At 41.0% G+C, this 21,056-nt stretch overlaps 1 protein-coding gene across 1 annotated transcript; it reads right to left on the bottom strand.

Moving 5' to 3' along the window:
- Positions 1–15,111: 15,111 nt before the first annotated feature.
- Positions 15,112–15,856, bottom strand: LOC147610335 (abscisic stress-ripening protein 2-like). The gene is made up of 2 exons (XM_086786400.1): positions 15,501–15,856; positions 15,112–15,411 (listed from the first exon to the last, which is right to left on the bottom strand). The coding sequence occupies exons 1-2, from the start codon at positions 15,774–15,776 to the stop codon at positions 15,265–15,267; spliced, it is 423 nt and encodes a 140-aa protein (XP_086642526.1). The 5' UTR covers positions 15,777–15,856; the 3' UTR covers positions 15,112–15,264.
- Positions 15,857–21,056: the final 5,200 nt, after the last annotated feature.

The raw sequence follows: 21,056 nt of genomic DNA, 5'->3' as shown, positions 1-21,056 counted from the left end.
GAGTTAAGGTGGAGGAGTACTAGCCATCCCTTTTCTGACCAAACACTCAGCTACTTAGTGAGGTCCTACATAGTGATAGCATTGCATGGGTGGTCATTTGGTCATGTTATTCAAGTCTCGTCCCTCGCGGAGTTGGGGTTGCTAAGTACACGGGGTACATCTGGTCTCCCTCCATCATGTAGTGACTTAGAATCTAGGAGGCTGGACTATTTCATTTGAAGGGCTCGAAGGTGGTCCCTTCAGCGGCTTCCCCCTCATCACCTTCTTTGAAGATTTCAGTTATTGTTAACTGATGAACGGGGTTGATTCGAGGTAGTGGGGGCTATGGTGGTAGTATAGGGGGTGGTATGGACACTTTGGGTACCCTAAGAATCCCTCTCTAAGCCACTTCATAGCCTGTTTAAGGTGCATTATGCACTTTTGGTGTTGGCAAGGCCAGCGATTGTCTAGGTTTTACCGGCAAGGCCTAGGGTAGGGCTGAGGCTTGAGCAACTCTTTGATGGTAATAATTTATGGTTTCATGATTTCCCCATCGTTGTCAATAAATACAGTAGAGAGTGGGATAGGGGTGATTTAAGGTAGTGGGGGCTATGGTGGGAGAATAGTGGGTGGTAAGGGCACTTCGGGTACCCTAAGAATCCCTCTCTTTTCCAATTCATGGCCTGGTTGAGGTGAATTATGTAGTGTTGGTGCTCATAAGGCCAGCGGTTGTTTAGGGTTTGCTGGTAAGGCTTGGGGTAGGGCTCGGGCTTGGGCTTGAGCAGCTCTTTGATGGTAATAATTTGTGATTTCATGATTTTCCCATCATTGCAATAAGCGTAGTAAAGAGTGGGACAGGGTATCAAATGTGGACACTCCATGCTAGTATGGTTAGCTCAACAATCGGGCACCATACTAACTCCCTTCAGGTAAATATGGGGTTGGCTCACTTGATCCCTTCCTTGGTCTCTTCTCCAATGTTGGGTCATTTTCTGCATTAAGGGTGCTACCAATTGTTTAACCTACTATCCTGAGGAGGACTCTTTTCCTTTCCCTTCAGATCTTGTGCTGGTAGTTTTTAAGGATGCCTTAGATGTGCCCTCATGAAGTTCTTGGAGGAACGAGTTTCCTTGAAATTATCCTCAAAGTCCATAGCGCTCCTGTAGCATTGCTCAAAGGAGGTATGGGCTAAAGCATATAAGGAGTTGTACAAGGGTACATCTTCAAGGCCCTTGGGGATCCTCCCAATCAACCTTTCATTCAAGAACTTGTCTCTATCATATAACAAGAATGGAGGTAACTTACCCAATTTATATAGTCCCAAATGTATTCCCCATCCTTTTATTTTATTTTGTGCAATTGTTTAATGGAATCCATCGGGTTCCTTGTCGTGAGTATCCTACATTGAAAGCCTCTTTCAAGGCTTCAAAGGTGGCTTTATCCTCTACCTTCAGTGATCAAAACCATTGCCCGGTTTTGCCAGCCAAGGTGGGCACTAACCTTAACTTGGTCATCCACGTGGCCAAATGCCTCACAAATCTGATTGAACATTTCTAAATGCGATATGGGGTTCCAATTCCATTGAACTCAGTGAGATCAATTTAGAAATGTGGGCCAGTTTGTTTCACTCTTATCTTAGCCCTTGTGCCCAGCTAAAGTGGTGCAGTGGTGTTATTTCAGTAGCACCTATTTCTATAGCTATCAACATTTCTGAAGTTAATCATGTCATGGCTGGGGCGGGAGCTGGGTTAGGTGAATAGTATACCATTCGGGTTCCTTGTCTCAAAGGAGGACCAATTTGTGCTTCATAGGGCCCCATATGATATCGAGGATACATTCCGCGAGGTGGGTATTGTTGGTACCTAGGTGCTAGAGGTTAATAGAATTGTTCTAGGTAGCCTCTCTCCCTTTGATATAGGAGGTTTCTATTCCTTGGTGAGTGGGTTCATGTTCTAGGTTGGGCATAGACCTATGGTCTTAGTATGAGTCTGTGCCATTCCAGTGGTAGGAAAGATTCCCTAGAGTGCTAGATTAGTCTGGATCACTCTGTACTATCACAAGTCTATGGCATTAGGGGAAGGTTGAGGTCTATAGGGGCCCTTTAAGATGCCATGTGATTAAAAGGTTATTTAGGAAAAGAGCTGATCGTGTGATGCCATGTATACAAAAATGTTGGGTGATTAAAGGTGGTCAAAAGATTCTCTAGAAGATGCCTTTTTATACTTTTCATTTCCAAAAAGTGGGGGGAAGTTTTTGAAATTTTGGACGTCCATAACTTCTACATACGAGCTCAAAATTTGTCGGAGATTATAGATCCAGAATCTACTCGTCGATCTCTTTCCATAGATATGTCACATGATATAGTTTTGCTCGCTCGATTTCAAATTCAATTTTGGCAGGAAACTTTGAAATTCAAGCTTCTAGCCGTTTGAAGAACAAGAAGGTATTTAAAGCCAAAGAAACTTAACATTTTAACAAAAAGTCATTAAAATCATAATATGGCAGCTTAAAGGGCCCCTATAGACCTCAACCTTCCCCTAATGGTCTAGCGGCGGTGTGGGCTCTCTTTCAAGCTGGTGTTCCGTGCCCCTATCCTTGGGATGTGGACCTTCTGATTGTTCATTTCCCAGGATAAAGGTTTTGAGCCTTGCAACAAGACTTCTTTGCGAGTGCATAGGGGATTCTGGGTCGTGCTTGAGGGCCGGTGGTCTATCCATGCACTAGGCCACCAACCCTACTAGGTCAAGGGTAGTGTGTCGTGTGCTAGGATGCTCCTCGTCATTGTCGGTGGTGCTGTCAAGGACTAACACCACTTGGCTTCAAGCTGTGTTGACCAAAGGGTCTGATCTTACAAGAGTGGGAGCGTCAAAATGGTCTACATTGTCAACAAAATAGAGGGCTGCTTCGCACCAATTTTTCCAAGCAAAAGTGCATGAATGTGGGAAGTGGAAGTGCTAGATTCCCCTCTAAATAGTAGTAGTTTTTTTTTGTGAAGGTATGTCCATACGTGAGGTAAGGAACAGGTGTTCTCTCCTAGAAAGTATGTCCATACGTGAGGTAAGGAACAGGTGTTCTCTCCTAGAAAGTATGGGCATACACTATAAAAGGAACATGCATTCACTTCAAAAGGTACGTACGTATGCTTGAGGAAGGTACGGGCATGGCTAAGGAAGGAACAGCCATGGCTCTGAGAAGTGAACTAGCGTACGCTTCTGAAAAATGGGGCAAAGCCAAAAATACGCCAAACTTCCTCCTGAGACCTCTGAGATTATAGGTTTTTCTTGATGATTTTTTTGTGTTTTCTTGTTGTGGGTTACTTGAGCTAACCTCAAGCTACCCAATGGTACTAGAATGGTTAACAAAACCTATTTACCTAAGATAAAATAAGGGATTAAGCTACTTATGCAAGTTTGTTGAAGGAAACAAAAAATCATGAACTTCAAGAGCAAGATTAGCACTTACTTGTGTCTCCTACTTTCAATGAAGAATCTCAAGCTCCTCATGCTCCATTGAACTCCATTGTTTAGGAAAACAAGATTAAACAAAAAAACAAACATACCAAAACATACAACTACCGGTGGATTTACATTCCAACCGGTCTATGCAATGACTCTAGAGCAAGTGATAGAGTGTGAAGGACCCTAAGCTAAATTCCTATCCCCAATAGCAGCGCCAAAGGTGTTAGCCAAATCAACATGATACCTTGCACAAGAGAGGGATAAAATAAGGGAAAGAATATCATGAAAGGTTTAGTTTGGGAACCAGGGATTTAATATTCACGTGATCACAAGATTTTTTGTGATAATAACACATGTGAACAAGTTATTCACGTGTTCTCATGTTACCGTTCACAAAATAACAGATCACTTGCCATTTGGGAACCCCTTAAAAGCTTGGCTACACATGGGAATAAGCTATTCACATGTTCTCATGTTACCATCTTCACATAATAGCAGGTCAGTGGCCACCTAAGAAGATTTTTTATGCCCGACAAAGATAATTTTTTAAGGCCCTTGTGAAAGCTTTGTGAATATAACATGCGATCACAAGATTTTTTGTGTTATTAACATATGTTATTAACATGTTCACATGTTCTCGTTTACGTCAGTGAAATCATTGTTGGGAACAAGAAAATAGCCACAACCCTAATGACAGTTAACTCACCAATGTGAGGCCGCCGCTAGGGGGGCTCACTCCACCTCCACTTGTGTCACTCAAATGGAGCTTCCACAAGCTAGGTAGTGAGCAAAGAGGAAGATCACTATGGAGAGATCAACCTCTACTCTATACCTTGTGTGTGCAGCAAGAGCGATATCAAGAAGAAGACAACAACAAGAAGGAGAAGAAGCAAGACAAGAACCATCACCTACATGCACAACACCACAATCAAGCAAGCAAGCATCAACACATACAAAGCCTACCACCATAGCCATAAGAAAGAGAGAGAGAGAGAAGGCACTCAACAAGAAGGAGAAGAAGCAAGACAAGAACCATCACCTACATGCACAACACCACAATCAAGCAAGCAAGCATCAACACATACAAAGCCTACCACCATAGCCATAAGAGAGAGAGAGAGAGAGAGAGAGAGAGAGAGAGAGAAGGCACTCAATTATGATAATGGGATTGTCCCTTTTCATATTTCATAAGTCACTTATATACATGAGCTCTCTTTTTACAATCGTTGGCCGCCCATTTAACAATTGGGAGCCCAAAACTAATTTTCTAGCTCTATGTATACCTAGGCTTATTCTTATGGTTGGGGTGTCATAGGAGGGTAAAATACCTCAAAAAAATTGTGTGGGCACCTTGTGAGTCTTTGTCGGACTCTGTGTCACTCTATCAGCATTGAGTTCTTCGATGTGAACGTGGGATTTGGTCTTGGTTTCCTATGGAATAGGCAATGGAGGGGCAAGATCTTCATTTGTTAACGTCATGTTGGCGAACGGATCTTTCGCGACCTTGAGCATAAGTTGGGGCTCCTGCCTTAGCTATTGCAAAAGTTTAGGTTCTTGTCCTGGACAACAAGTAAATGGTTCTACAATGAATTGCCTTTTGTCAGGTGTTTGTGCATAGGTCACATGTATGGGTGGTTCTTCAAGCTGAGCCTAGAGTCTTATACCAATGCTTGGGCCTCCTGAAGACATTGCTTCTCAATGATGGGATGGGGATATGTGGCCAACCGCTTTTGTCATTTGGTTAGATTTCGTGGGGTCTCTTGGGGGAGTGGCATTTCATCATGATTATCACTCCCGAAGAAGGATGGTGTGGTCTTTTTTGAGCCACTTCGGATGGTGACCCGATCTTCACCTTGGCCAATGTGCTTAGAGCGTTGTTTCTTCTGGATGTGGCACATTCGCTAGGCAAGGTGCTGGACTACTTTGTTTTATTGGCCTTCTTGAGTTTGGCTTGTAACCGTGTGACTACATTCAATGGGACAGTGGATATCTTCCTATGGTTTGAACGCTCAACACAATGAGGGATGGCATGCCTTCGATCGTGGATTGAGAAACTGATTGCAATTCGGTAGCCAAGGTGCTGGACTGCTTTGGTTTATTGGCCTTCTTGACTTTGGCATGTAACCATGTGACTACATGAATTCAATGGGACAGTGGATATACTCCCATGGTGAATGCTCAACACCTTGAGGGATGGCATGCCTTTGATTGTGGATTGAGAAACTGATTGCAAAGGTAAATCCTTGAAGTATTAGTGGATTCCACAACCATGACATTGTGATGTCAATGGTGGCAAGATTTTCTTTTGAGGGCATTCAGCCACTCTATGGAGTCTGTGGCAAAGGAAACACTAAAGAGGTGGTTTCCCTTACAGGTGCACCAATGGTGTGCACAATTGGTTTAGCATCCATGTGGGGCACAAGCAAAGGGAGATAATGTGTTATGGGTGCCTAAGGGGGGGTATCAGAGTGCATGGCTCAATGGGTTAGCAATGGACCAGCTTTTAATCTTTTCATGCTCAATGGGGTTTGCCTTGAGAGGCAATGGTTGGAATGGAAAGATGGACACTATATAAGGTCATGGTGGCACTATGTGTGAGTAGCTAGTTGGGGGTGGTGCCACCAGTAATGCATGGTGCCCGGGAGGATATGACGGTAATGTTATAAATGAGCTTTGGGTTTATTATGTCGGTGGCCAATTGCATGGAATGGCTTTCTCCCATGTTATAATCAAAAAAGTTAGCCCATTTTCAGGCTTAATCCAAGGTTGAGGGGTCCTTCACTAACATATAGTCATGAAGCTTTGGATTGTCCAAACCCAAGAGGAAATAATCCATTAATTGCTTGTCCATTCAATTGTTCCCTTTCTTTGCGCAACACGAATCAAGGTACTTAATGTGTGCTATGTAGTCTTGTAAGTTTTCCTTTAGTTTTTGTTTCCAATTGGAACAATTGGATTACGGGGCTCCATTTGGGCCCGTACGGTGCAAATCCAAGAGTGAAGGCCTCTCTCACTGCTTTGAAAGTGCCTCTGTGCCAAGGGTCCAAGGATTGGAACCAATATTGCACTGCCTTACCTTCAAGGCAGAGTTCAAAAAGAGATGGACCTTTGTTGCATCATTAAAAATTTCATATGCTTGACAGATTTGGTTAAAGACCTCTAGGTGGGATACAGGGTCTCCAAATGCTTGACAGATTGGTTAAAGACCTTTAAGTGGGATATGGGGTCTCCAACTCCGTGGAATTTTGGCAAAACTTTGAAAACTTTTTCCCACATAGGTTGTGTATATAATGTCTATGGATGCAATTGTTGTGCCACTCCCCTTCCTATAACTTGTGCTAAGCTCGCAATGTCAATTTGGGGATCAAGGGGAGGTGGTACGTAGGTGGGGGTGGGAATAGGCTCATGGTGCCACTCCCCTTCCTATAACTTGTGCTAAGCTAGCAATGTCAATTTGGGGATCAAGGGGAGGTAGTACATAGATGGGGGTGGGAATAGACTCGTGGTTATGGAAGGTGGTACGTGTATGTGCTCAGGGCATCTATTCATGTCGGGGTGCATGTATGGGGGTGCACCACGATGAGGACTCTTCATAAATTGTTTCACCCTCACAACGAAACGTGTGTGGCATGGCGGCCACCACATGTGAATGTACAATGGCCGAGGTGCCGCCCAATGGAATAGAGGCACTTGGGGCATGCAACCATGACCAAAAGGTGTCCATGGTGTGCATTGAGGCTTAAAAAGACTTCAACAATGCATGCTCGGATCTAAAATAGAGGTTTTAGCTCTCTTTTTTCTTGCACGCATGTGAAGGCACTCTTAAGCTCTTTTTAGGTGTTTCATGTGTGTGAAAACCACCCTAGTGATTTGAGAAGATAGACCTTAAGCACCTTCAAAGATTTGGAAATTTGAAAAATTTGAAAAGAAAATTAAGTATTTTTTTGTCGGGAGCGTACGCCCATGCTTATGAGCAAACAATTGTGGCTTAGGAGTGAACGGTCGTGGCTTAGGTGTGTACGACCGTGCTAAGTTTTTTTTTTGGAAGCGTACACCCGTACGCTTAGGAGTGAATGGCTATGGGTTAGGATTGAACAGCCGTGACTTAGGTGTGAACAGTCGTGGTGGCTAAGTTTTATTTTTTATTTTTTTTGCAAGAGCGTACCCCCGTATGCTTTTTTAGAAAAAAAAAATCAAGAGCACATGCCCGTATGCTTCGCAAACATTCATGGCTTAGGTGTGAACCAAGAGTGTCCACCTGTACGCTTATGAGTGAATGACCGTGGACTTAGGAGTGAACAGACGTGGCTTAGGTGTGGCTGTGTGGCTAAGTTTTTTTTTTGAAAATTTTTTCAAGAGCGTACGCCCTTACGCTTAGGAGTGAACAGTTATGGGCTTAGGATTAAATGGTTGTGGCTTAGGTGTGAACAATCATGGTTAAGTTTTTTTTAAGAATTTTTTTTCGGGAGCATATGCCCGTTGTAAAGCTAAACATACAACCTTGCACACAAGAGAGGGAAAGAAGGACAAAAACAACCATGCACACAAGAGAGGGAAAGAAGGATAGAAACAACCATGCACACAAGAGAGGGAAAGAATCTAAAGAGAAACAACCATGCAAGGGTCGAGTCAGAGATGTGCACTTAGCTAACCCTAATGAGGGTTAACTCCCATTTGTGAGGCTGCTAGGGGCTTACTCCACCACCACTTGTGTAACCCACGTGGAGATTCAAGAGCTAGGCGAAGAGAAAAGAAGGAGGGAGTTATGAAAATCTCAACCTTCACTCCATGCCACATGCATGCAAGAGCGACCTTGGTAGAAAGACAAGAGGGGGGAGAGGAGAGGAGAAGCATCATCCCTAACATGCATACACCACAACAATCAAGCATGCAAGCATCAACAATACAAGCAAGCATCCACAAGCTCAAGAGTGAGAGAGAGAGAGAGAGAGGCAAAACTCAAATGAGACTAATGGGATTGTCCCTTTTCATATTCCATAAAATGTCTTATATAGAAGAGCTCTCATTTTAGAATGGTTGGTCACCCATTTAAAATTTGGGGGTCTAAAACTAGCTTCCTAGATCTATGTACATCTCTTTTGTATGACCGGAATTTCATAAATTGTATGCTCGGTCATCCCATATCTCTTTTATCATTTAGCGCTTTACACGGTTACAAAAAGATAAGTTACAAGAAGCGTAGCCACGCTTGAAAAATAAAGTTAACCGGAGTGGTTAACACCCATATGCTTATGAGCGAACGATCGTGGCATAGGTGTGAATAGCCGTGGCTAAGTTTTATTTTTTTTTTGTTTTTTCTTCGGGAGCAGATGTCCTTATGCTTATGAGTGAATGGCCGTGGCTTTAGGAGTGAATGGCCGTGGCTAAGGTGTGAAGGGCCGTAGCTAAGTTTTGAGAAAATGGATTTTTTTTAATTGTATTTATACGTCAGTACGCCACACGATCTTGAATTTAGGTTGGGTGATTGTTAAGGGACAACTAAGATTTCCACCATTGATGTCAAGTAGGTGGAAAGAGGATAAAGTTAGAGGCTAACTCTAGATTAGTGGTTTTCAACTAATCTAAAGGCACTCTAGCTTAACTAAAAATTAATCTTTCCTAATTCCATTGTTAATCACCCTTTAAAGTTGAAATTTGCTATGGAGGATCAAATATGGTGATTAAACACATGACTGAATGGAAATGATGCTAATCACAAGTATTAAACATTAATAAAAAATGATTACCTTCATGATGCTCATAATGATAGAATAATTGGAGGCGAAGAAGCTTAATGAATTCCATTAGATGTGAGCCTCTTATATAGGCTAGAGTACATGATATTAAGTTGCAATTAGGTGTTAAACCTTGATCTAAATCATCTCCACTTTCCCTCCTTTATTCATGGACCTAAAAGTTACCTGTCTTCCTAGATTCAAGTTGACTAATCTAATCACACCTACTGATGAACCCACGACCTCTTTTGGCTGATTTTGAGCTTCCAATTGACCCTTTTACATAATGGTAATGAGACGGACAACAACCTTTGAACACATTTGCCCATATATCTATGACATTTGTATGGTTTTATGTGCATAGTGCATGTACAAGAGTGCATGTACAAGGTATGTGCCCCATACAACATTTCTAGTGACGTGTTTGCCATATTTTTAACACCCATGGGATGACTTTAGAAGAGTGTGACAAGACATGGCTGCATGTATGAGTGAAGAGGAAACTCATGTGTATAGGGCAGTGCCTTACAATAGCACTTTAGAATAAATGTTCAGAAAAGATCATAGATAGGGCCTCATGATGGGGGGCCTTGTCCTCATCCTTGTTTCCCTCTTGGTCTTCATTCAGCTGCATCTCTTCCATGAGATAGGCTCGTTGCATCTTCTTCTTACCAAAACAATTCTTCTCTTCATGGCCAGGCTTGCACAAAAGTCACAAACAAGAGTGTTGTTGTAGCCCTTGTGAGAGTTGCCTTTGTATTTGCCTTTCTTGTTATCAGGACTGCATAAAGAGCATGTTTAGTAGGCAAAGTAGATGATGAAGATTCCATTTGCTTGGTCTTTAGTTTTCTCTCTTCCTCAAGAAGAGAAGCTTCAATGTCCACAAGCTTTGAGGTAGGCATGTTAGTCAAGGTTGTGACTACATGATCATATTCTTCACATAAAGACTTGAGTAATACACCAATTGGAGATGTCTTCATCCATCTTGAGATCTATCTCTGCAAGTTGTGTTAGGAGACCTTTCATGTAGTTCAAGTGTGAGGCTAGAGAAGTGCCAGGCTTCATGTCTAGCTTAAAAAATTCAATGAGCAAGCCAAACTTTGAATTTTAGAGTGAGCACCAAATAGAGTTATGAGTTGGTGTCCCAAACTTCCTTGGAAGTTTCACATCCATCCACATGATGAATATATGTATCATCAAGCTCCAATGTGATGATGGCACGAGCTTTGTCATCTCGAACTTCCTATACAGGTGCTTCAACAACATTCCTTGGTTTCTTCTCTTTCCCATTGACAATGTTAAAGAGCCCCTTCGTCATGAGCATGCCATGTGTGAAATGAATACCCCTTGAAGCGTGTTGATGGTGAATCCTTTGTGGCCATTTGGAAGTGTTTAGAAACACTCTTAATAGCACCAAAACAGGAGAGAATCACCCTCAAGGAGATAGAGTAGCTTGAAGTATAATATTCCCACTATTAGTGAGTGAGGCTTGAAGATGAGAATACTATGCTCTTGATTGAGTGATGGAGAGGCTTCCAAATAGCAACCAAGCACATATGCAAGCTCAGGGAAAAAAAATTTCTCACAAGATTTGAGGTTAATAAATTAATAATTAACCCAACTGATTAGGGTTACATGGCTTTACCCAAAAAATGGTTGAGCTTCTGGCTATGGCAGCTTGACACCTCCCTGGTCTTTCTCTCTTTGTGGTGGCCAGTAGAAAAAATCATTTGACAAACCCTCTTAAGAGAAGCTAGGGGACCCCATGGGCTACCTCCAACTCGCACGGATTTACCCAATTTGTTGTGTGGAGCCCGGACCAGACGTACAACCAAATCCCTATAGAAAACGCAGCCTTTCTGGGGGGGGAATGAAATGCTACGTCGATCAGAGGCTGTCCTCTTCAATTGATGCTCCTCCACAATTAGTCACCCTAACCTAAGGAATTATCCTCTGAAAGGATTTGAGCTATGGATGCTTGAGGTGGGTGCTAGGGCTCCTCAACACGGTTGCTATCCAGATCCTATTTTTTTGGGATTTTGGAGGGAAGGAGGATTAGAGGCTTAATGAAGGTATTAAGGGGTGATTATTAAGAAGGGCTAATGAATGGGATTAGGGATGATGACTAAGAGGGTGTATGGGCTAAGAGAACCATGCTCTGATACTACCAAGTTGAAATTCGCTTATGAAGGATCAAATATGGTGATTAAACACATGATTGAATGGAAATGATGCTAAGCACAAGAATTAAACACTAATCAAAAATGATTACCTTAATGATGCTCATAATGACAACATAATTGGAGGCAAAGAAGCGTAATGAATTCCATTAGATGTGAGCCTCTTATATAGGCTAGAGTACATGATATTAAGTTGCGATTAGGTGTTAAACCTTGATCTAAATCATCTCCACCTCCCTCCTTTATTCATGGACCTAAAAGTGACTTGCCTTCCTAGATTCTGACTGATCTAATCACACCTATTGATGAACCCACGACCTCTTTTGGTGGTTGATTTTGAGCTACCAATTGGCCCTTTTACATAATGGTAATGAGACGGACAATAATCTTTAAACAATTTGCCCATATATCTATGAAATTTGTGTGGTTTTATGTGCATAGTGCATGTACAAGGTATGTGCCCCATACAACATTTCTAATGAGGTCTTTGCCAAATTTTTAACATTTAACTCTCTTCTTTGCTCCCTAATTAATCCTTAACTCTCTTCTTTGCTCTCTGATTAATCCCTAATGGTGAGGAGTTCTTAAATGGGAATTTGATAGGTGGATTAGCAATGTTTAGGCTAACCCAATGATGTGATCATCCCCAATTATCTTTCTAATTAGGTCACTAATTGACCCACTCAAAAGAGAAAAAACTAGGCAAATGAGACCTAATGGGAGTGCTCTAGGCCATTAGGAACTCAATGGAGTCTTCTTGGGCCCTTTTATTTGGCAGTTTAAGGGAGTCAAACCTTTTCTCTTAAGAAGAAACGTTTTCTAATTTGAAGCTTAAAAACGGCTACTTTATTTGAATTTGAATTTTGGGAAAAAATGGAATTTAAAATCTAGCGGATAAAGCCATATCATGTAACATATCTATGGAAAGCTCTTGATGCGTAGATCACGGATCTGTAATCTCCGCTCAAATCGGAGCTTGTATGTAGAAGTTATGGAGGTCCGAAAATTGTAAAATTGTCCCCCCTCCCTTTTTTGGGGGGAAAAGAGCACCCTTTGACCACTCTTACACCTCTCTTACAAACCCATGGTTTTTGCTTACATGGCGGGCTCCTATTTGTCAAAAAGTTAAACGTTTCCATAACCTCATGGCAAATTAAAGGGCCCAAAAAGACTCCATTGAGTTCCTAATGCATGGAATTAGGTCAAGTCAAGTGTTTAGAATACTAATGCCACTCCAATTAGTCCAATTATAAGCAATTAGGCTCAATTTTAGCTCTCGTTAAGCTCACTAATCACAAAAGATTAGTGAGATAATTAGTAAAGATTAAGAGATTATTTATGATTTTTTGTATTTTTTGGTTGACTAGGGTTCTATCTTACATTCCTAAGCCTTTTTAAGTACACAAATCTAACAAAAAACATGTTTGAAAGCTAAAATTGGCCAAAAAAAAAACACTCTATGTTTAAGCAAAAAACCCTCTTCTTTGAGCTCTCAATCTCTAGTTTTTTTGCTTAAACTCTTGCTTATCCTACCCTCAACCACAAGCTATGCACAAAATCAAAACAAAAGCAACAAAAAAAACAACAATAATTCAACAAAACAAATCAAACCAACCAAAAACTGAATGCCATAGTTACTTACTTGTTGGCACCGGGCAATGGAGACTCCGTCGGATTCGAATCAAGGAAGGCTTCAACAAGTAGCGGATTGGCGCTCCCCAGTAGTGGCACCAAAGATTTTAAGCTCACCCTAATTTGTCATGGGAAGTTACCTATCCGCCAAGCTCAAGATATGCTCAAGAGCTCCACCATAGCCACTCGTCCACATCGCTATTCTCCCACATTCGTTGTTGTCACACCGAGGCGGTTGCTAATCCAATGGGTGGTGCAACCTCTCTCACAAAGATCGTGTAGGATCGGAGAGAAAAAGCAAGAGGGAAGCAAGAGAGAACAAGTGATTAGCACTAATTACTCCTAAACCCTAACCCTAAGCACACCACACATGCTAGATTAGAGTCGCAAGAGAGAGAGAGAGAGAGAGAGAGAGAGAGAGAGAGAGAACACTCCACTTCTATTGCACAAATGGGAGAATAAATTACAAACAAGAGAAATTGGCTTTTATAGTTCCAAGCCTTTTCCCACTAGGCCGCCTGGGAGTAAGTGACCCAAGGCACCCAAAACATAGTTACAAGGCTTTTCTCTATGGTTTAGCTAACTAACCGAGATCCTCTTGTATGTCCTTCAAAGCGCAAGACTTGGAAGCATCTTTAGAGTGTTTTCCTCATCAAATGATAGGATTCACAACATAGTGCAAGCGCCCATTACATAAGTATGTGGACGTAGTTGTCATAGGAATGTGTTAACCACATGTGGTTAATAGCTTTCTTTCAATATTCCAACAAAACTAATCCCGAAAAACGATGTTGGGTGCCCATTTATTAGACAATATGCATTTATATACTAGATTATTAGATATTATATACATGCACACACGTATGTGTGTGTGTGTGTATATGTATGCAGGCATCATGTATATGCACACGTTTGTGTAAGTATATATGTATGCATGCAGGCATATATGTATCAGGGTTCAAAACATAACTTTTAGTTATGAATATATATGTATGACTTCTATTAATTTTGATAGTCAACCTTTGAAAATCCACTAGGAAAAGAAAAAAACAATCCTTAAATTTCTCGTATTTTTCTTTGTAACATTCTATATATATATATATATATATATATATATAACTTTCCCTTCTCAACTAATTGGCAAATTCATTTTGAGAGAAGTTTATGTTCCTAGAAGCATTTTTAGTTGATGATAATCTTATGCATGATAGGTACCCAGCATTAATTTTATTACCCTCATCATGAGGAGATCTTACAAACATGTTAAGTACTTAGTTATGTTCATTATTTTTATGAGGGATTTTTTAAAAGAATTAAGTAGAATTAAAATCTCATACTGGAAGTAATAAGAGATGTATACTTGGTGTTGAGCGCATTGCTAGCATTGGTGTTATAATACACAAAGAAACAATCTAAGCACTATCAACCTCAAGGTTTTACCTTGGAAAGGCATTATTTCTTGCCACCATGATTTGTGAATGGATTAGCATCTTGCTTGAAGTATTTCTTTCAATATGTTTCGGGTCTAACAAGCACACCCATCTCACCCTTGATGCTTCCTTGTTATGACTCTTTCATCCACATATTATGAGCAATCTCTCTTTCTATTTCTTAGTTTTTTAAGCCTACTCCTTGAGAGTCTTGACACATTCATTGTAGCTTTCTCATTTGTATATTATAAGAAACCTCTCTCTGTCTTTCTTACTTCTTTAAGCCTAGTCCTTCTTAAGCTTCCATGGCCAATATAATCTACTTCTTTTATTCAAGCATGACATCTTATGCATTTGATTCATGATTCGATCGGTACGGATCCCACAAATCTAGTTTTGAAACTAACAAGTTAATTTAAAACATTTAGCAAATGTACTATTGGTGTGAATGAAATTGTTGGGATCCATCAAGTTAAGTAATCGGTTGATTTAAAACATGTAGTAAATGTGGTAGTGTAAGAAAAGATAGGAGGTGCAAGTGTACTTCCAACAAAAACATGTAGTAGTAGGTGTGGTGGTGTAAGAAAAGTAGGTGGTGCACACTTCCAACAAAAACATGTAGTAGTAGGAAGCGAGGTTATTCTAGTAGGAAGATTAGTGCTTAATTAAAGACGCTTCCAGCAAAAACATGTAGTAGTATTAGGAAGCGAGGTTATTCTATTAGGAAGATTAGTGCTTAAAAGGGACGAGCTCTAACTCGTTGCTTCCTCGCTTTTTTACACACACGTATATATATATACATATATTTGTGGCCGTGGTGGCTTAGTTGCTTCCTGTGGTAGCTTTCTATTTAGCAACCACCGCCATACTTTCCCTTCTGGCGGTGCTCGTATACCGCATAGCCGCCAGAGCCGAGAGCTGCCAAACCTGCGATCTCGGCCTCCTGCTTGTGCTTTGAGGCGTGCTCCTTGTCGGTGTTGGCCTTGTAACCTTCATACTGAAATGATCAAGCGATTCGGAGTGAGTAAATGATAGCTAGACGTATGAGCAATTAACGTTTTTTTTGGGAAATTCAGCATTATTTACCACAGCGAAGGCTCCTGCGGCCACCGCGCCTAGCTCGCCCAAGCGCTCGTTACGCTGGAAGTTGGAGTTCTGGTGGTGGCGCTGGGGTGGCAGCGGCCCGCCAGGTCCGCCTTCACGAACGTAGGTGTTGTCGAAGCGTTCGTAGCTCTCTCCCACGTAAGGCTGAGTGGCGTACCCTCGCTCGCCCACGTAAGGCTGAGTGGCGTACACGCGCTCGCCCTCGTAGGCCTCGCCGCAGTACCCCTCCTGCGCGTGGTGGTGGTGGTGGCACGACATCTTTGCTTATTCTGCTGCTTTGCTGTGATTGATTACTCCGTGATGAAAGAGTGGTTTTTCGAGGTGGCCTATTTATACATTTTTTTAAAGCCTTTATCATTCTTTCGGTGGAGGTCACTTTTGTAAGAAGATGCCCACAATCAAGCGTGAATAGCAGGATTCGAATAATGCGTCGCTTCGCAATTTCCTTGATGTTGCCCTGTCTCGCCCCACCACACAACACACACACACACACCGAATGTGGTCACGAATGTGGTGAATGTTCTCTCTCTCCCTCCCCCCCATTGTGCTCTTAATGTGGTGAGAAAGCACTAACCTTCAATCCAAGAGAGCCCTTTTTGAATGGGAAAATCGGCCTAGTAGGAGGCATCTTCCATCTACATTGCACAAACAAACTGTGCGGTGCCATTTGCCAATAAAGGCTCTTAAGGCAAAGTGAAGATATATATATACATAACAAACTATGAGGTGCCATTTGCCAATAAAGGCTCTTAAGGCATAAAAAACAAAGTGAATATATATATATATATATATATATAACATACATATATATGTATATATATATAACAGGGATAATGATGGGGAGCAATAGCAGCCACATCAACAACAGTAGTACACCAACAGCATCAACAGTAGCAACACCAATAGCCAGAAGGCCATGAGTATTCCAGCACCGGTACCTCTGAAAAAGAAAAACAAAAAGAAGATGAAGATCCGAGTCTAATGCAGGTATTGAAGGCCACCACCTCTGGAAGACGGCAAAACATTGGTAGACGGAAGCAAAGAAGTTGGTGGAAAAGAACAAGTTATTGGGAGACAGAAGCAAAGAAGTTAGTGGAAAAGAACAAGTTATTGCAGCAACAGTTGCAAGAGGCCATGCCTACCAAGGAATATGCAGACATATTAAGAGATGCACTTCATGAAAGGGACATGGCAAAAAACCAAGCAGAGGAGTACAAGCAAAAGTTTGAAAGAAGTACAAAATTTGAAATGCATCAAGGAGCTGAATGCACTAGAACTAGAATTGCAGTAGTGCATGGAGAATGAAAGCCAGCTCAAAAAGGAAGGACCCAGAGACTAGGAGTATTATAGAGCTGCCCTTGAGGTACAAATAGAAGAAGCATGGCAAGTAGCTAAAAGGGTGCAGCAGACCCAGAAAACAAGATTACACTGGCAATTACAGCTAAGGGAAGTGAAGGAATAAATCTCCAAACTCCAAGCAGAGATAGCAAAAGTAAGAGCAAATGCAGAGCTGAGCACTAAAAACACACAGATGCTATCACCCAGTGTACCCAGAAAGGAAAGAGGTAACTATTGGTTGAGGTCGGAAAGTTGTAGGACAACCAAGCTTTGCTCAAAGAAAATGAATGCCTAAAGGACCGTCTGGTAAGCAGTTCTTCAGCTCCATGGGCCAACATAGATAACCCATTCTTTGAAGCATGTCATGTAATGTTTTCTAAATTGCTGAAGGCGAATATGGAGTTGTCACAGTACTTTAGAAATGCAAAAAGAATAAAGTCTATACTCACCCAGAAACCTCTTCCCTGGAACACCCGTACTCCCAATTTTTGTTCTCACAGACACCAAAGGGAAAGAGAATGCTTCCACACCCAGAATGCAACCACCTGCAAATATCAACACATGGGAATGGGGCACCGGAGAAGCAATGGCAGAAAAGGCAAAAAGCCCATCATGAAATAACCCGGAAGAGTATGATGAGGCTGCCCAAGTTGAATGGAGACCCATACCAATGGCAAAAAAAATATTATGGGGCAACCTCCACTCAAACTAGCGGTGAGACTCTTTGATCAAAAGACATTACAGGAAACCAACAGGGGTCTAGGCTATTCTAGAAGAACGTGCAAAGAAGATGAAGAAAATACAAAAAAGCACCACCTACTCGGACGAAGTTTACATTCCGGATCACACTCCCCCAGAGATGTTCTTCAAATTGAAGAAAACATTTATCAGGGGAAGTGGTCCAGAAGTAGAAGCTCTGTCACCGGGCATGCCAAGTGTTGCACCTGGCAGTGCAATGGCAATGGAAGGGTCAGTGGCAGTTGGCGGAGCGATCAACTCACAACGCACGATGTGAGCACCACCTCAATGTCACACGTGTGAAGGCAGCGGTCTGTAACCACCATGGAGCCATTGCCAAGATCAAGAAGTCACAACTTAAAAGAGCAGTCAACTACTGCAAAGAAGAGATATGGATAAGGAGAGCGTGTTGGGGTGTGTGTGTGATAAATCGCAGTTTGTGTACTGCAATGTAGTCTTGTAAGCTCACAATGTTAATTGGCTGGTATGTCATGGAGCTTGTTAATATGTTAGAGTCTGGCAAATGGTAATTGTATTGGGTGTCTCTTCTGTGTCACTTTGTAATGCTTCTGGAATGGAACAAAAGGCACACTTGCTATTACTCTTCCCTTCTGTGTATATGTTGCTCTGTAGTGAATGAACATGTTGTGTTCCTTCTCATGTGTACGTTCTGAGTGAGAAGTGAGTGAGGAAGAGAGTGAGGTGGATTCATTGTGCTTAAGCTTGCCCACAAGAGAGAAGTCCGATACTTTCCCCACGACCACTTGAGAGCTGGTGTTTGAACCCAGAACCTCTGGCGGAGTCTTCATGTCTCCCACAGCATTGCCTGACTAGTCTGTCACACCAGACTACAATCTTGACATTCCGCTAATATGGAAATTAGCGAGAAACAATTGGTTTGTGCTTGGAACTGGAACGGTGGTTGTTGGGTCCTAGACAACACACATCAGCGCTGAGGGTGCATGGGCGTGATCAGAGTCTGTGAAAAATCGTCAGATGGGCGGGTGATTGAAATAATATGATTGGTTGGGAAAACCTTTTCGTGGGCGTCCACCCAAGTGTGCACCTTGAGATTAGCTTCGTGGAGCTCTTAGTATCCACCTCTTATTATAAGCACTATAATTTGACATGATTAAAAGTGTGGGTTCTGTTAACTGTGTCATGAGGTAAAATAGCTAGTTTTTTGGGCTATATTTTTATAACAGGTTTAAAGCATGCAAGGGGTGCCGAGGGCTAACTACTGTGGGGGCTATGGTGGTAATGGGTGCAAAGAGAGCGATGGCGGGCACGCTATGGTGGGGAGAGACCTTAAATAACTGTCGAAGTGTGTAAAAAATGAAAATTAATGAATTAATGTAAGTTGCTTGTAAGCTAATACTAATGTCGGTAAATGTTGTAAGCTGTTTTAACGTTGGTAATCTTTAATGAATTAATGAATTAGTGTAAGTTGCTTGTAAGAAAATACTAATGTCAGTAAATGTTGTAAGTTGTTTTAACTTTGTTAATCTTTAATCATGAATGAGGTGTCAATGCAACGTTTCATTCTAAATAATAAGTCCACAGCTCTCTCTCTCTCTTTTTTGCTTGTGCTCTTGTCTCTCTCACTACGATTCTATGTCTCAAAGCCAAGCTAAAGGTGCTCGAGCTATAATCAGGTGTCTTTATATAGAAAGCTACATTCTAAGTAGTAAATTGTAGTCGTTTCCTAGTAAGAACTATCAAATTTAGGTTCTCCAACTAGCTATTTCATTTTTCTACACACCCTTTGACTTCTATGTAGTAGCATAAAAACTTTTAAGTAAAAAGGTATTGATTTTGGCTATATATTAATGCTCTTTTATACATAAAAATCACTTTATAAGTAGGATATTATAAATATTTTCTTCATAGAATTAGCAATTCTAGTTTCTTATACCAAATTTTTTTACATTTTCTACATATATTACCTTTATGACATACATTATGTAATTATATATGTGTTACACCCTTGGTGCAGATCTAGAAGATTTATCTAACCTAGCTAAGGTGGAAGTTTCAACAACCAAGATCAAAAAAAAAAAATTAAGTAGATCAATGAGGTCTCATTACCTAAGGAGGATTAGTGAGATCAATTATTACTTGTATAAGGGATTCTTTTAAGATAAGTTAACTGTGAAAGATTACAAGGTGTTTGATGATATGTTACTTTGATATTTTCCTTTTTGCATGAAGATTCATCTTAAATTTTCAATTATGCTTAGGAGTAAGTGATGAATTAAAAAAATCTATGCACATACAATTTAAGTGTCCACATCCATACACACAAGGAGAAGGTAAAATATATACATCAAAATCATGGTGTACGACCACAAAATAACCAGATGAACTAATAATCCAAGATGGCATAAAATAGGATACTCCATGTGCAACATGCTCTTACTGCTCATCACCTATCTCACAAACGTCAACATATTAGTTGTTCCAATAAATTGTTACACCTCAATAATTAATCACAATATGAAATGTTGATAGGCACAAATACACACACACTCACCATTTGCACCTTGTGTAATCTTGAAATAAATTCATCAAACTATAGTTCTCCTTGTAACACCATATTGGGGAATATGGGAATTTCCCACAAGTTTGGGACACGTGATCAAAAGTTTGGATTAACCATAACTTGAATACCACTAATCCAAAATGAGCGCTTTATAGCTCTTTAGATTCCATTGTTCAAGCGCTTTCCAACAATAGGTCATATGATAGGGTTTTGAAAAACTTACAAACATGTTATCCATGTCCCCTTTTTTAAGTATTCAAAAATGGGAATTGGGAAATTCCCAAATTCACTAATATGGTGTTTTGTGCACATATTTACCACTTGCATCTTGTGCAATCTTTAAATAGTTTTCTCATACATTTGACTTAGGGGTTGGTTCCTGCACACATCTTACTCAAAGTGCTCCTTGTACACATATTTACTACTTGCACCTTGTGCAACCTTTAAATAATTTGCTCGCACATTCGACTTAGGAATTAGTTCTTACACACATATTACTCGAGCATATATTCTTTCTAAAATATTGAGCATCAAAATATAATAAATTTCATACTCGTAATAGTTCTCCACATTGAAGAGCAACTACCCTCAGTTGTGTAAAGAATTTAAACTTTGAAACAGTCAGGTCCTATCTTGAAGAGCATCTATACTTAAAGGTCCAATAATGAAGCATGGCCCAAAGGTTGCATGGCTCAGAGGCTCTATGGACATGGAATACTTTAGATATCCAATGATCGAGCATGCTCATATAATCATAGAATCTAAATAACTCGTACTACACCTCAATCGATACCCGTGTATGATCTATGCGATACCTCAATTGGTGATCTCGCAAGAGTATGACACCTCATTCGGTACCCTGGTACACTCACCTGTACTCATTAGTAAATAAATCTAGTAGGTGAGAGGGAATCAATCAA

Source organism: Cibotium barometz, chromosome 49, assembly GCF_041138505.1.
Source record: "Cibotium barometz isolate CiBa-2024 chromosome 49, ASM4113850v1, whole genome shotgun sequence".
In the NCBI taxonomy this organism is placed as follows: domain Eukaryota; kingdom Viridiplantae; phylum Streptophyta; class Polypodiopsida; order Cyatheales; family Cibotiaceae; genus Cibotium; species Cibotium barometz.
The sequence above is the reverse complement of the archived record's forward strand: the minus strand, read 5'-3'. Positions and strand labels throughout refer to the sequence as shown.